Source organism: Raphanus sativus, chromosome 2 (genome assembly GCF_000801105.2).
Source record: "Raphanus sativus cultivar WK10039 chromosome 2, ASM80110v3, whole genome shotgun sequence".
Taxonomy (NCBI): domain Eukaryota; kingdom Viridiplantae; phylum Streptophyta; class Magnoliopsida; order Brassicales; family Brassicaceae; genus Raphanus; species Raphanus sativus.
Genome location: NC_079512.1, coordinates 12874838 through 12889890, shown reverse-complemented (window position 1 = coordinate 12889890; position 15053 = coordinate 12874838). Strand labels below are relative to the sequence as shown.

Sequence of the window (15053 nt, the reverse complement as noted above, 5' to 3'; positions counted from 1 at the left end):
GATAACAAAATATATTTTCACCATTTTTAATTAGAAATAGCAAACACAAAGAAAAAAAAACTAGCCTACAACTTCTGTTGACAAGAAAAAAAAGTGATTTGTCCAATCAAAAAGTATATAGCTTGCTATTCAAATTTTGTTTTTCTGCTATATTTATAGATTATGATTTTTGATTATGAAAATAATAAACATAAAAAATGAAAAAGTTAGAAGAATGATCAAATTTGATGATTTGATCGATGATTTTGCATTGAAAAATGCCAAATAATCATGTTCGATGATTTGATCAATGATTTTGCATTAAACTAGAAAATAGTGTTATTTAGATATAAAATAATTAAATTGATAGATTTATTTTATATTATACTAATATTTTGTACAAAAACAAAATTATTTCAGATTGTTAAAAATGTGTTATCTTTTTTATTTTGAACAGGGTCCGTCTAAAGTTTGAGACGGCCCTGAATATTAGCATATAATAAACAGATCCAGCCACATAATTTTTTTTTTATAAAATGTGAATCATAATAAAATACTAATAATAAACATTAAAAAGGAAGATCTGCATTAAAAGTAATTTAAATAAATTTATTTAATTCATTTTTCATCACAATTGTAGTGGAATATTTCTTTTAAGATTTTGAATATTTTCACGTGGAAGGCGATAGGCGATGAAAATTGAGAGTTTTCCTAATGTACGATCTAAATTCGATCTAGGTCAGATAAAGATGGGTCGTGAGGGTTCATGGGTAAACGAGTGGTGCGACATGGTTGTAAGCTGGAATCAAAATAAGATCTGCGGAGATCTAACTTTGCTGGAGATATTTGGTGTTTTATGGAGAAGGATTCGGATCCCAATAGCTTTGGCTATAAAAGGAAATAAAGGATATGATCAAGCAAGGTACGTCTGGTTTTTCTCTTGTCTAGTTTTTTACTATATATTTAGGACTCAGGACTTAGTTTTCATACATCAATTCATATTTGTAATACTCTCTTAATATTTGTTCTCATTTGGATTTTAGTTTGTTTGGTTTTTCTTTGTGGTTATCAATGACGCAAGGTCAGTGGATTACTAAGTCTGGAGGAAAATTGCTCGAGGGACCTAAGCCAGGGCTGAGAATCTCGGTGCCACGGTTTGACAATTCGGGTCTCATTGCGAGTTATGCCAAAACACTAATTGAAAGGTGCATGAACCCTCCGAAACAAGTGATGAAGATGATACTCTTCATGTTGCCACGGATCTGGGGAGTGGAGGGAAGAGTGGTTGGAACCTACTTGGTCTTGGAAGATTCCAGTTTGCTTTTTATTTAGAGGAGGACATAGAGGAGGTTCTTAACATGGGGCCTTTTCACTTTGATGCTTGGATGATTTCGCTGGTTAGGTGGAAGCCGGTTGTGGAGGTCAACTACCCCTATACGATCATTTTCAGGGTTTATGTTCTTGATATTCCACTTCACTTCTGGGCTGCTCAGACGTTCAGGAGTGTGGGTGATGCTCTCGGGAAGGTGCAGGGGGAGGTTGATATCACGGAAGGCAGGGTGAGGGTGGAGGTTGATGGCTTTAAGCCGCTGATTTTCTCCATGACGATTAACTTTGATGAGGGCGTAGAGTTACCAGTGTCTTTGAGATATGAGAAGCTAGTTGGGTTTTGCAGTGAGTGCTTTTGTATGACTCATAATTAGTCACAATGCCCTCGCTTACACAAGGAGATTTAGGCAAAAAGAAGCAATATTTTACATCAGGCTGAGCAGGGTGCAAATGCTAATAGTTACAGAGGTGCGGTGGTAAATGGTAGGGAGGAAGGTGGAGACGGGCGAGAGGGACATCAGCAGAGGAACTGGAATGGCAAATATGGTAACAAAGGAAAAGGGGTAGCACATGAAAGAGCTGGGACTGCTAGATTTGAGGCACCGAAGTACAAGAATAAGGACATGTACTATCGGGGCAATGGTGAAGGCTCTTCATTACAAGGGAGGCAGTCTGGTTATCATGGGCCAAGGGAGCAAGAGAGGCGTCCTGCAACTCAGTCTCGAGGCATCCAACATCTGAGAGGTGGGGAAGAAGGGCTTCCACTGATCCCGGAGAAGCTAATGTTGGACGCTTTTAAAGTTGTGGAGATTTCTCCAAAGGCGAGCGGGGGCTCAAAAGTGAATGAAGTTTTGGACACAGCATCTAAGACCAGGAAGTTCCTGATGCAGAATGCAAAACTGATACTATGCCTACAGAGCTGAAAGACATTTCAGAGAAGAAGGGGAATGAAGCTGATTCGACTTTAGAAGAACCGGCTCCGTACACTGAGGCTCTTCAGAGTGAGGACCTGACTATGGAGGAGGGGGAGTTTTCTGACTCTGATCTCCTGGTGGATACTGATGAACTCCAGGAGTGGGAGCAAGGCCAGATGGCTGCATTTCAGGAGGAGCTAGAGGGGGGAGCTTCAAACGAAGGGAGTGCTGTGGATGAGATTTTGGAAGAGCAGAGTGAAGATGCTAAGGACAAGGAGAAGTACCAGGAGAAGGACCCGAAGAAGAAGGCACAAAAAGGGGGAAAACGTACGGCTCAGAGTATCTTATCTCCTCGCAAGAAGCTCCTTGCAAAGGCAGTGACCAAGCTGGAAGGGAAGGGAATCGGACCAGCCAAGAAGGTCTCGTCTAACGCATCTAAAGGTGCAGAGTAAGCTGACCTTTTCATTTATTTTTTCGGTTCAAAAATGTTGGATTCACTTATGAAATCCCTTTTAGTTATTGTTTGGATCTTTTTTTGCGGTTTTTGTTGTTCTCTATCCTTCGGGATATCAAGGTTCTTTCTTTCAGTTGTTTGGTCTTACTTGTATCTCTAGTGGTCGACTATATGAATAAAACATGGTTGTGATTTTTCCAAGTTGGTTATTATAAAGGGAGTAGGGGTTTCTCTCAGTTCAGATGGAATGTCGCTGGTTAAGGGTGGTGCCCATATTCCTTTAAGAGCAAATGTATTGGCCTTATCTTACCAGTTCTGGAATTATGTACAGAAGGTACAAGTTTCTAAATCCTTTCTTTCAGATGTTTTATATGATAACAGTTTAGTACACTGGTGGCCAAAGTGGCCAGTTAAGATGGTCAAACATATATTGACTCATGGCTTGAAAGATGATGTTAAAAATAGATGTATAGTGAGAAGAGGCCTAATGGAATGGAATTGGTGCATTAGGAGACAAACCTTACGGCATAAGTCTAGGATATTGGTAATGCTTTACTGGTCTCATGAGTTTAAAGCTAACGTGTATTAGGATAATTGACGTCGAAATGGAATATAAGGGTAAAAGGATTTTTATTGTATACGGAGAACCTAATCAAAGTTGAATATTTGCCTATGGTGGGCTCGGATCATCGGCCGATAGTAGCAGTTATTAAAGAAAAAGTTATTAAATTTAAGAAACATTTTTGGTTTGATAAAAGGTGGATTGGGACAGATGGTCTTATGAAAGCAATTTCATGGGGATGGAAATTAAACCGTAGAGGCCAGGAGTTAATTTTTTTGGATCGTATTCATAATCGCCGGCACGCAATATCAGCTTGGAGGAAGGAGAATCCTCCATATGGAAAAGATCGGATTAATAATTTACAAAAGCACCTGAAGGGGTCCAGAATGATTTATCAAAATCCCAAGAGGAAGTCATGGAGGTTACACGGAGTTTAAAAGAAGCTTATCGAGATGAGGAGGAATATTAGGAACAAAAAAATAGAACCAATTGGCGTATATACACTACAAGAAATATGTCCATTGTTAGCGCGAGTTTTATGCTATGTTAGGGGTTTGATAGCGTTTTACCAAATGATATGTATACGGCAGCAATCATAGGTACCCCCCCTAGGATATTGTTTTTCTGTGATGCTACGAAATGTTAATTTACAATAGCACTAACTGGGTGATGTTATTAACTAATCTATGACACGTTTATTTTCTGTTACAAATCAATTACGATACATATTTCGTGCAATTATAGAGACTTCTACAATAGCAAAAGCTCATTCTGGTAATTGCAGTTATTAAGTGCTATACAAAAGGGTGTAATAGCTTCGAAATATATCATGATAGTTTAAATTATATGTAATTTGGAATGCTATGATTTGTAATGACAACAGTTTTTTTTAGCTATTGTTTTTGTGTCTAAGAGCTATGATTTGCTTAATACGTAATTTTTTTCACCAAAACAGAAATTCAAATCCAAACAAATTCATTCATAAAATAAGTTCCAACTACATAAGTCATTACACATAAGTGTTACTGATGTCGTTTGAAAACTGATACCAAAGTCATAAGAAATAATATCATACATGGAATTCATTAGTCTAGCTTAAAACTAGCTAATCTGGACCTAAGTTCTTCATTCACCCTGCTCCCTGAGATGAGATAAACTCTGATCACCAACAAAGCAATTACATATGCAGGGTTATAACAAAAAATATAACACTTACAGCAGCTTAAAAGATGACCAATTTATCAATTGGCCAAGCAATTGATGAACCATGTGCATCTTTCAAACACTCAATCTCATCTGATTTCCTCCAAACTTCTGCATCATCTACGAGCACAACATCTACCCAAACTCTAGCTGCTTTCGGACCGAAGCGTACAAAGTGGACCATTTAAGCTGGGTCTGTTGAATGCACACGTCCTTCAGCAACAACTTGTTTATTCACACCAACGTCCATCAGTTTTCACTTCTGATTCGGTTTCACAGCTTGAGATCCAAGCTTCATCTGACACTTTACAATATACATGAGCACAACTTCAAACTAAGACTAATATAAATCAGATGAAAGCAAAATGAGTAAAAAAAAATACCTGATCAGTTGGTGGAGAATTCTCAGTAGGAGAAGACATTGTTGCACCTGATTTTGCACCTTTGGTAACACTGATATCACTCAAATTACCCTAAGGAGTGAATTACTCTCATCAAAAGAGGTCAAGTTGTAATACTTAGGGATCGAATCCACAAGGAGCTAAGGCACACACTAGATCTGATAGTTATGATTAAGGTAGGCTAACAGTAAATAAATTATAAAGCAGTAAATGAATATGGTAAAGCAGTAAATAAAACAGTAAACAAGATGAACAATATAATTGTTCAGCTTGGCAAGGAGCTGTTTGATGGAAGGATGGTAGCTAGATCTAGGGCTTCTATTCAGGAATGGAGATTATAATCTCTATAAATGCTTTAATAAGTTGCTTGCATGATAATATAGATCTCAGCCGCTTAACATATGTGAATGAATCACTGGTTAAAATATCTAGATCTCTGACCACACCTTTCGCATGATGACACAGAAAAAGAGTCGGTCGATATCCTTTTGAGATATCGAGCGATACACCTTTCGCAGCGCCGATCGATTCACCTGTCGGGATATCGATCGACGGCTTCTAGATCTGCCTATGCGCGAGCTGAATATGACCACAAGGTCTCAAGGAGGAACTGTCGTTCTTCTCAACGGGAGACAGGCATCGCTCAAATGGATAATTCAAGATAATCTAAGATCCTAGTGATCTATGTTCTAGTTAGCTAATCTAGAACAAGCATAGAGTTCAATCCATTTGATGAATATCACAACTTAGCAAGTATAGTTTGGGGCTAATCCCACAAACCTATCTGAACCTTAGATCTAACAGGTGGATCTATTCAGACATGAAGTTTGTCACAGAAATCATAGATGAATAGATAGAAATGCAATAGATAAATAAAACCAAAACCAAAGCAGTTCCAGGAGGACTCTCAAGGAGTTCCTCCCTTCTCTCCTAAGAGAAACAATGAAAATAAGATAGCGTAGAAAGCGTCTAAAGCGTAGCCGTCAACATGGCTTAGAATTAACATAAATAAGGTTTCTGGTCGTCAAGGGTATTTTGGTAACTTTGTGGTGACTCCTGGGCTTCAGTCGGTCATGAAATATACTCAGCCCACGTTCTGATGTCCCTGTCGATCGACATGCAGTGTGCTGTGTCGATCGACATACAATCCTCTTCTCGACAGCCTTCTCTCGCGAGGCAGACTGACAACTATTCAGTAAAACATGCATAACTTCCGATCTAACCGTTGGATTGATCTCAAACCGGTGGCATTGGAAAGCTAACTCAAAGATCTATCTTGTGTCAAAAGTTTAGATAAATCAAACAGTAGTAAGGTCTCCATCGAGAGCTAAACATCTGAAGCATCTGTGCAGTCCTGCACTGCGAAAGACTCCAAAAGGCACCAAAATCACCATATATCTCCAAATCGTCCCTGAACCTGTAAATACTCTAAATAGACTCCAATACGTAATAAATAGTATATAAAACCCTTATCCATGGGTAAAAATGGGTGAAATCCATGGTATATCAACTCCCCCAGACTTACCCTTTTGCTTGTCCTCAAGCAAAACGAACAGGCAGTCTCTCTGAAAGAGGTTTGAAAGCAGCATGGACTCAAATGATTTTAAAAACTCAGTTCATCTTCTCTCTAGTAGTGCAAACCAAATCATTAAACATCATAACCTTAGAAGCACATTATACAATATCCTAGTATAGCAACCAAATTCCACTAGTTCCACAACTTAACAGATCCTGTCTGACAATCCCCTCTACTAACCTCATTTCTTGCATAAAAATAAAAGTGTAGGCTTTACCTTGGGAGTATCGATCAAAGGACACATGGATTCAACTCAAACAAGTTTCTGAACACACAGGTAGTCTTCTCTGATCCCTTTCTCCCCTCATCTCTCTTCTCTGGATCTCTTATTAGTTTCAATTTCAATAGGTTTTGATGCCAACACAGGTCATCTAGTCTATCTTATTGACATTTGCATTTGTAACTCATATATTTTGACAAAGTGTAGCGAATAATGGGGTCTCATGTAATTTACCTATCCCTCGTTTCCACAATGTGTGATCATCCTCGAGATTTAGAATAATGGGGTCGCAGGTAATTTACCTATCCCTCTGCCTCTCAAGAAATCATATCAATTTTTTCTTTATAAACTTAGATCTTGAGATGCCGAAGAGAGAGAAGGAAGGGAACCAGAAACACACAGACTTTTTACCTTCCAGACTCGTAGGAGGATTCCGATCCAATGTATACCAAGCCCCAAGACAAGCAAATCAAGTCAGTATTAGGTTGGAGGTCAGCTTTGGTTCCTTCAAACAATTTCAGCAAGTGCAAACATAGTTGACAGGTTGATCCACTTTAGTATCTCTAGTACTTCTGCAGTCAGTAAATCTAAGACTGGTCTAAAGAGTGGTTAGATGACAAGTAGTAAATCGATTAAGATTATCATCCCCTTCTTGACTCAATAAAAACTTTTTGAAAACACTTTAAATAAGACAAATAAAGTAAATAACCATTAGTAATCCCCCCAGACTTAAATTACACTGTCCCCAGTGTAACACAGTCGGTGGTAAGGTGAAAATAATAAAGCAATGGCACAAAATTAACAAGTAAGAACGATATACCGCTCGCTGATGTCTGTCGATCGACACAATGAAGTATCAATCGATCGTTGAAGATGAAGCGCTGTCGAACGATATCGACATGGTCTCATCGGTCGATGGTTAGAGAGATCGTTTGACACAATGAAGAGACAATCGATCGTTTGATATGAAGCGCTGGAGATCGATATCGAGCTGGTCTCATCGGGCGATGTGCTAAGCAATCGTCTACACTTGGATCTGGTTTTTTTTTTTTTTTTTTTTTTTCACTAACTAAAACACAATATCAGTAGAACCTCCTCCAGACTTAAATAACACTATAATGTTGTTATCAAGTCGGAGGTTGGTGAGAAATAAACCATAAGTACTCAATTTAACGAGTTAGAACGAAATACCTGACCGGAATAGATGTTGATCGATGTAAATGTGTTGTCATCGGTCGTGGCATATTTGGTTATGTCGATCGATATCGACTTCTTCTCGTCGGTCGATACTAAGGCAATCGTTTACTCGGGTCCCTTTTCTAAATAGCTAATCTAAATTATAATATTAGTACGACATCCCCTAGACTTAAACAACACTTTTACCAGTATTATACAGTCTAAGATTGGTGGAAGAATAAATCATAAGGACAATAATTAACAAGGAAAAACAGTATACCTAACTTTGGTGTGAATATTGACCAACACAGTTAAGTGGCGATCGATACTCTTGATGCTCTATCGATCAACACAATTAAGTGGCGATCGATCGATGCTATTGATGCTCTGTCGACCAATGCTGCGCAGTCATCGTCGATTCTTGTGGAAACTCATCTTCCTTGATTATAACTCCTGATTTTTACTTAACATATATAAAACACTAAAAACCAGTAAAAGATAAATATAAAACAAATTTTTTTTTTTTACCTGCAATAATTAAAAACAAAAATCAGTAGTATATGAAAATAAAACCAAATTTAAAACAAACCTAACAGTGGGTTGCCTCCCACTCAACGCTTATTTTTAGTCATGAGCTTGACTTTTGGAGATCTGATTTGGTCCGGATGAGAATGAGAATATGCTCCAAAACAAATCTCAATGTCCAATCTTTGAGGTTGTATCATTCTTGTGTGAAAGCCTCCTCCATAGACTTTTCTCCTTTGTCTATCATCTCAGCAATAAGCAGTGCTCGAGGCTTTGCAAACGGGTGTGAGAAGTTTCTGTTGCGCACTCTTGATGTCTCGACATAATCTGAAAAGTAAGGAGTCAATGGTAACTGAGAACCTCTCTTGGTTCGTTTCCGCTTCTTCCTATTTCTCCTCTTCTTTTCCACAGACTTGTGTAGTCTCACTCCAAATTTCCTGACATCATCGGAGAAGCGAGGAATCAATGATAACTGGGAATCCTTTTTGGTTCTTTTCCTCTTCCTCCAATTCATCATCATCTTTCCCCCAGACTTGTCTGAACGCGTGGTTGTATCTCCATCAAAAATATTTCCACACACTTCATACTCATTCTGCTCTGATTCGCGTCTGGTATCGATCGATGAACCAGTGGTAGTGTCGATCAATGACAGATTGATGATGTCGATTGGTGGTATCCGGTAGATGTCGATCAATGGTGGAGTGATATTATCGATCGATGTTTTCTGAACAGTGTCGATCTAGGCTTCGTCTCTGAGGGCTTTGTCGACTTCAGTTCTACACCTCATCTCTCTCTGAGAAGCTACTACATGCTGATGATCATTAAATACTCCATTGTAGGAATCAAGACGTAGACCTCTATCTGGTGGTATAGGAGATTCAGCTTCAAACACGGTACAGGGAACCACAATCTTCACAGGGTCATGTATCCTCTTCACTCTTTTGCAAATCCCAGCAGCTTCTTCTGCGCATATGGGTCTTAGGTGTTCAGGGACATCAAGATATGAGGTCTCAGACTTGTGCATTCTCTCTTCAATCGGTTCCAGCTTAACTGTGCATCCTCCTGGTAGCTCATCAAACGATGTGTGTCGATCAATGTACTCGGGTAGGTGTAGATCGATGATGAATGGTGGGCAACGATCGATCTCATCATGTTGGTATCGATCGATTCTAGCCTTTGACGAAGTCTCTAAATCTTTTCTCATAGCGTTCCGCTCGTCATCAAGCTTCTGTTCCGACTCAAGCCATTCCTCCAGCTCTATGAAATCTTCCATAGTGACTTCTACACTCGAATCCAAGTCTCCAAGTTGTTCTCCACCCTCTAACTCCAAAAATTCTTCTAGCTCCAAGAAATCTTCCATGGTGATTTCTTTTTCTACATCTTGGTTAGGATAACCACTTGATACATCATTGTACTCCAGTGTCGAGTCTGTAGTGTCCTGAGGACAACTCGATCTTTCAAGGATTTCGGGTGGTGTCGATCTGTGACAAACGTCTCTGTCGATCGATGTTGAGATGCTGGTGTCGATTGATGCTGAAATGATAGTGTCGATTGATGTTGGGGTCGCGGGGTCGATCGATGCTGAGCTTGTGTTACAAATATCGGCTTCTTCTACTCTGCTCAGCTCTCCAAATTCATGTTGTTCATCACCCTCTACCATATATTCCAGCATAGCTCTCTTCTCAATCTCTAGATTTGTTGCAGCATCACATCGGAAGTTGTTGAGGAAGGCGTTTGTGATGTCTTTCCAGGTAGTAACAGATCCTTGTGGCAACTTCCTGAACCAACATGCTGCTTCTCCAGCAAGAGAATATGAGAATAATTTGCAGAAGTAGTAGTCTTCAGGAACTCCATTGCATTTGATGGTCGAAGCTAAATCTTCGAATGCCTCTAAGTGGTTAGTGGCATCTTCATAATGAAGACCATGAAAAGGAGTCTGACCCACAAGAGAGATATATGCAGTAGGTAGCTCACGGATGGAACTCTGGAATGTTGAACGACGCAATGCAGACCTTTTAGCATAGAAATCCTCAGGACTGTTGTAGTCTCTGAGTGCTCTTTGTCGTTCTGTCCCAGCATTCACAGCAGTAGCATCATGGATTTCGAGAGGTATCGATCGATGAGACAAGTCTGTATCGATCATTTCTGAAGTGATGATATCGATCGATGCTGAAATCGAATCACTTGTATCAACTTTTTCTACTGTGCTCGGCTCTCCAGATCCATCTTGTTCATCATCCTCAACCGTACCATGGTTGACCAGCTGTCCTCTGTTCAGTTCATCCCTCTGGGTATCCTCATAAGCATGTTGATCTTGAATGTCTGGCTGCTTGACGTGAGTTGTTGGGGGTCTCGGGATCTCCATTGTGGGAAACCGAAATTCGCACTGTCGATTTTAGTCAAGTTTAAACGTAGGAAAACTAAGTTGACCTAGTTTTCCCCGAGGATCCCGGCTATCTGCTGGGCCACGCACGACAAAGTTAATACGAGTTTAGTTTGGGAATAAATGCGTAAAATAAAGAGAGCAAAAGAAAGAATCTTATTTCCGAATTCGCGGAGAGCGTTTGAACAACATGTCGAGATCTTGGCCGCAAGAGCTGTCGATCGTCACTAGTCTCAAAACCTAGATCTAACCTAGTTGAGTCGCAGCTCGCTAAAAAGAAATAAAAGCCTAAGTTCTAAGTTGCTCTAGAGTGGTTTCTTTCTTCTGATTTCGGATCCCCCTTCCTCTGCTCCTAGCCTTGCTTATATACTCCCATATGACGCTCTATTCTTGATGGGCTGAGTCTGCCGCGAGCTGGGCTTTTTCCATTTTCGTCGGCCTCCGTGTTTATCGGGAAAGTTGACATTTATCCTTTCGGAAATTTGACATTTATCCTTTCGGAAGTTTAACATTTATCTTGTTATATGAAGATAATTGTAAATCGTCGTATCTATCTTTTAGAAAATCGTAAATGGGCCGTTCGATCGGGTTTGGTCCCTTTCGGGCCGTCTTCCGAACTTCCGTTGTTTTCTACGATTTCTTTGAAAGAATGCTCCTACTTGGATGTCGAGTCTTTCGGAAGATCTTCGATCCATTGCTGAGGCGAATGGTGTTTTAAGATAACTATCACCGTTTTATACGAAGTCTTTCTGTCCGTTGACGTCTTACGGGTTCTCCGAAATCTTGGAGCAGGAAAAGGAGTTTTGTTTGCGGGATCTCGGAAAGTCGCGATACACGGATTTCTGGCGACCCAGGGGCCTAGAACTTACGCACGAAGACTAGCCGTCCGACGACCCGAGCCAGCACGGGGCTAGCCGCCCGGCGACCACGGCCGGCACGGGCGCTAGCCGCCGGCGGCTACGGCCAGCACGGGGGCTAGCCGCCCGGCGGCCACGGCCAGCACGGGAGCTAGCCGCCGGCGGCCACGGCCAGCACGGGGGCTAGCCGCCCGGCGGCCACGGCCAGCACGGGGGCTAGCCGCCCGGCGGCCACGGCCAGCACGGGGGCTAGCCGCCCGGCGACCACGGCCAGCACGGGCGCTAGCCGGCGGCGGCCACGGCCAGCACGGGGGCTAGCCGCCCGGCGGCCACGGCCAGCACGGGCGCTAGCAGGCGGCGGCTACGGCCAGCACGGGGGCTAGCCGCCCGGCGTCCACGGCCGCGACCGGAGTCGGCTGCTCGGTTCCTTCGGCTTGTGCGTGTTTTTGCGTTCTTTTTAGTTTTCCTAGGTTTTTCCTCGGCTAGAAAACATTTCTAGCCGTTGATTTCGAGATGATTAATCTCGAACTTAATATTTTTCCAAGGTTTCTCGATTAACAATTAGTCTCTCGAGGTTGCTCTAACATCTTTCATGTTTTTCCGAGACCTTCGGACATCGATTTCGTCTTGACCGATTTTGACCCCAACAGTTAGCCCCCCAGCTAGCTAGGAGCCGTAGGGTTTGTAGGTCCTAGCTTGCGGTATGTTTCGTGAGGAAAGTATGGAGACGAAATCGTGTCGAAGGTCGGGGTGAATAGTCAAATCCTTGCCTATATAGACTTGTGAATTCTTTACCATTCTTATTTCACCCAAGAATCTTAAGTTAATCTCTCTCTTGCAAATTCTCTCTCTACCTTTAAGAAAAGAATGACTTCAAGATCAAAATCCTCGAGGAGGCAGTCTCACCCGTCTTCGGATAGTTTCCATGCCGAGGAGAAAGTTCCAAACCCGAGGTTCCAGAGATTGACAGGAGTGCGTATTGCGACGCCGTCTTCGGTTCTGATGCTCCCCTTCCCGTGATCCCGATTCCCCGGCGACCTCTGAGGGCGCGTAAGGAAACTGACTCGCCGAGCGAAGTATCCCCTGAATATCTCGGAACTCTTCGAGAGTTTTATGAGGTTCCGAAGGGAGTCATGTTTCGCATTCCTCGTGGGAATGAGAGTTCGGAGCATCCTCCGAAGGGTTACTTTACTTGCTACGAGGCGTTCCTGACGCAATGCCGACTGTGGTTCCCGATCCCTGGGGTCATTGTTCAGGCTCTCGACCGTTTCGGAATCGTAATCAGCCAGCTGAACGTGCCGGCTTTGGAAAGCTGGCTTGGCGTTGTGATTTTGAGTTACGAGTTAGGGATGGACCTTAGCCCTGCTGACTTCAAGGATTGTGGAACTCCAAGACGACGAGCATCAATGGAGTATACTCCATGAAGGCGAGGACCAATTTTTCGGTAATCCATGGAGTCACCTCGCACGCCAAGGATTACATTGACCGTTTCTTTTTCGTGAGGATAGATGGAGAGTCTGTCGAGGAAGGCTTTCTCCACCTATTCCCGACGGACTGGTTGTACCAACGAGGTAAGATTGTCGCATCCCCTTTCTTAGAATCCGAAAAGCGAGTACTAAACGTGTGTGTGTTTTTTTTTTTTGTTCTGAGAACAGGTGTCTCGCGCATGTTCCTTCCGATCTTTCGACCAAGAGAGACATTTTTAGGACAATGCCTTGTTCCTGGAACTCCTTTACTCTTGACCGGATTCGAGGGGCGGTCGCGCTTCACCGATCGCGAGGCGGTACGCGGCCCTGTGTCAATGATGGATCCTACGTTTTTCCCCTTCAAGGCGGAGGCGGAGATCTCGGAAGGATAAAGGGATTGCTTTCGAGGCCTCGTCGGGAAATGGTGAGCTGCCGAGATACGATCCTGACTTCACTACAGAGAATCAGGGTGTTCCTCCCCGGGTGACTTCTTTGATGAACTCCCTCCGGTGTTTTCCCGCGACGAGTCTTTGAACAACGAGGAGAGGGACAAGGTGACTGCGGAGGGTGCTCGCTTGGTCAACGAGGTTTGTTTTCGAAACTTGAGTAAATCCCCTTTTCTTTTTATTTGACCTCGACTTCTTTGCAGGCCGTGAGAGTGTGGAACGCATCGATCGATGAAGTTTCCGTACTGCCCGGCTGGCCCGTTTCAAAGCGGAGGAAACGGAAAGGGAATTCGCCAAGTATCGGTTGGAGGTGGAGGAGCAAAAACGCCGGCAAGCCGAGGTCCAGGCTCGAGCCCTCGTTCGTGCGGAAAGGAGCGGGCGGAGAAGAGCTGCCGCCGAGCTGAACCGAAGGGCCGAAATTTTCTTTACCGAATTCGAAGCGTACAAAGAGGCTCAGGACTTTGTAGGCGATTTTCGCGAGTGTCGTGGTTCGGTCGGTACTCTACACAAGATGCAGCGTGAGGGTTTCTCTCTTTCCGGCGAACTTGCCGCGATGGATGGCTCGATGAGAATATGCGCTAACGCCGAATTCTTTGTTCCTCCGATCGAAGGGAGAATTCGAGAGTTGTGGAATCCTATCCAAGTCTCGGAAGATACGGCGGATGTAGGCGCGGGTTTGAATGCAGGCGACGGGGGTGAAGAGGTCGACCAGCCCGACTCCTCGTTTGGAATATCTCTAACCGATTGTTATGCATTCGATTATAATTTGTGATAGGCCAAGTGTGGCTGTTTGTATGTATGTGTTGCGACCCTTAGGAGGTCGCGTGACTTTGTGTTTCTCGGGATTGGCCGTTGGTGGCTTTTGAATCCCTGCTATGAATGCTTTTATGAATTCTGCGTTTTGATTTATACTTTCGTCAAGTGTAGAGGGTTTGAATACGTGCAGTCACTTCGTATTCAATCTCTTTTTTTGTCGCTTGATCCGTAGGTTACTTTGTAGCGAACGTTAGGTTTGTAAGCGATAAGAGGCAAATTTTGGAATCTCGTATTCTGGATACTTATGCCTATGAGATGTCTTAGATACCAGCAAGGCCGGGTTTAGGGCAAGACCTAGGTCTACTTTCGGACTGAAGCTGTGCGATGACAAATCGGCTTTCGTTTTGCCTGTTTGCGATTTCGACCTGACTCGTACCGTTTTAGAATCTGCGAAGTGCTTATCGGCTTATATGATTCGTTTGGATACGAGTCGAGCTACTTCCTTTACGAAGAGCTAACCAAAATTTGGATTTTTTTGTATAGCGCGCTATGGTATCCTTGTCGGATGCAAGAGGACTTCGTTAGAAGCCAGACTACGAATTTGATTGAGTGAAACGTTTCTATGTTTTTCCGTCGGGGCCAATCGACGGAAATGAACTTTAGAGTCGCGGACAGACTGTTTGATAGAGTTTTTTAGAGTCGCGGATGGACTGTTTGGAGGAGAATGGAGAATCAAGACTTTTCGGGAACTAACGACGTCTCGCGTTCCTCAAAGATATGATTTTCGTTTTCCGTAATGTTTATGC

General features: G+C 42.6%; 1 protein-coding gene across 2 annotated transcripts; it reads left to right on the top strand.

Moving 5' to 3' along the window:
* Nucleotides 1-660: 660 nt before the first annotated feature.
* On the top strand, nt 661-2892 carry LOC130498887 (uncharacterized). 2 transcript variants are annotated; one of them, XM_056992655.1, is made up of 2 exons: nt 661-901; nt 1066-2892. In XM_056992655.1, exon 2 carries the CDS (start codon nt 2216-2218, stop codon nt 2672-2674), a length of 459 nt encoding a protein of 152 aa, XP_056848635.1. In that variant the 5' UTR covers nt 661-901; nt 1066-2215; the 3' UTR covers nt 2675-2892. The 2 variants fall into 2 exon arrangements, with proteins under 2 accessions (XP_056848635.1, XP_056848628.1); XM_056992648.1 differs by having other exon boundaries at nt 1023-2890.
* Nucleotides 2893-15053: the final 12161 nt, after the last annotated feature.

Coding starts and splice junctions, on each gene's coding strand:
- LOC130498887 (XM_056992648.1), top strand. CDS start 672: ATGAAAATTGAGAGTTTTCCTAATGTACGATCTAAATTCGATCTAGGT. Junction 902..1,022: donor AAAGGATATGATCAAGCAAG/GTACGTCTGGTT, acceptor TTTGGATTTTAG/TTTGTTTGGTTTTTCTTTGT.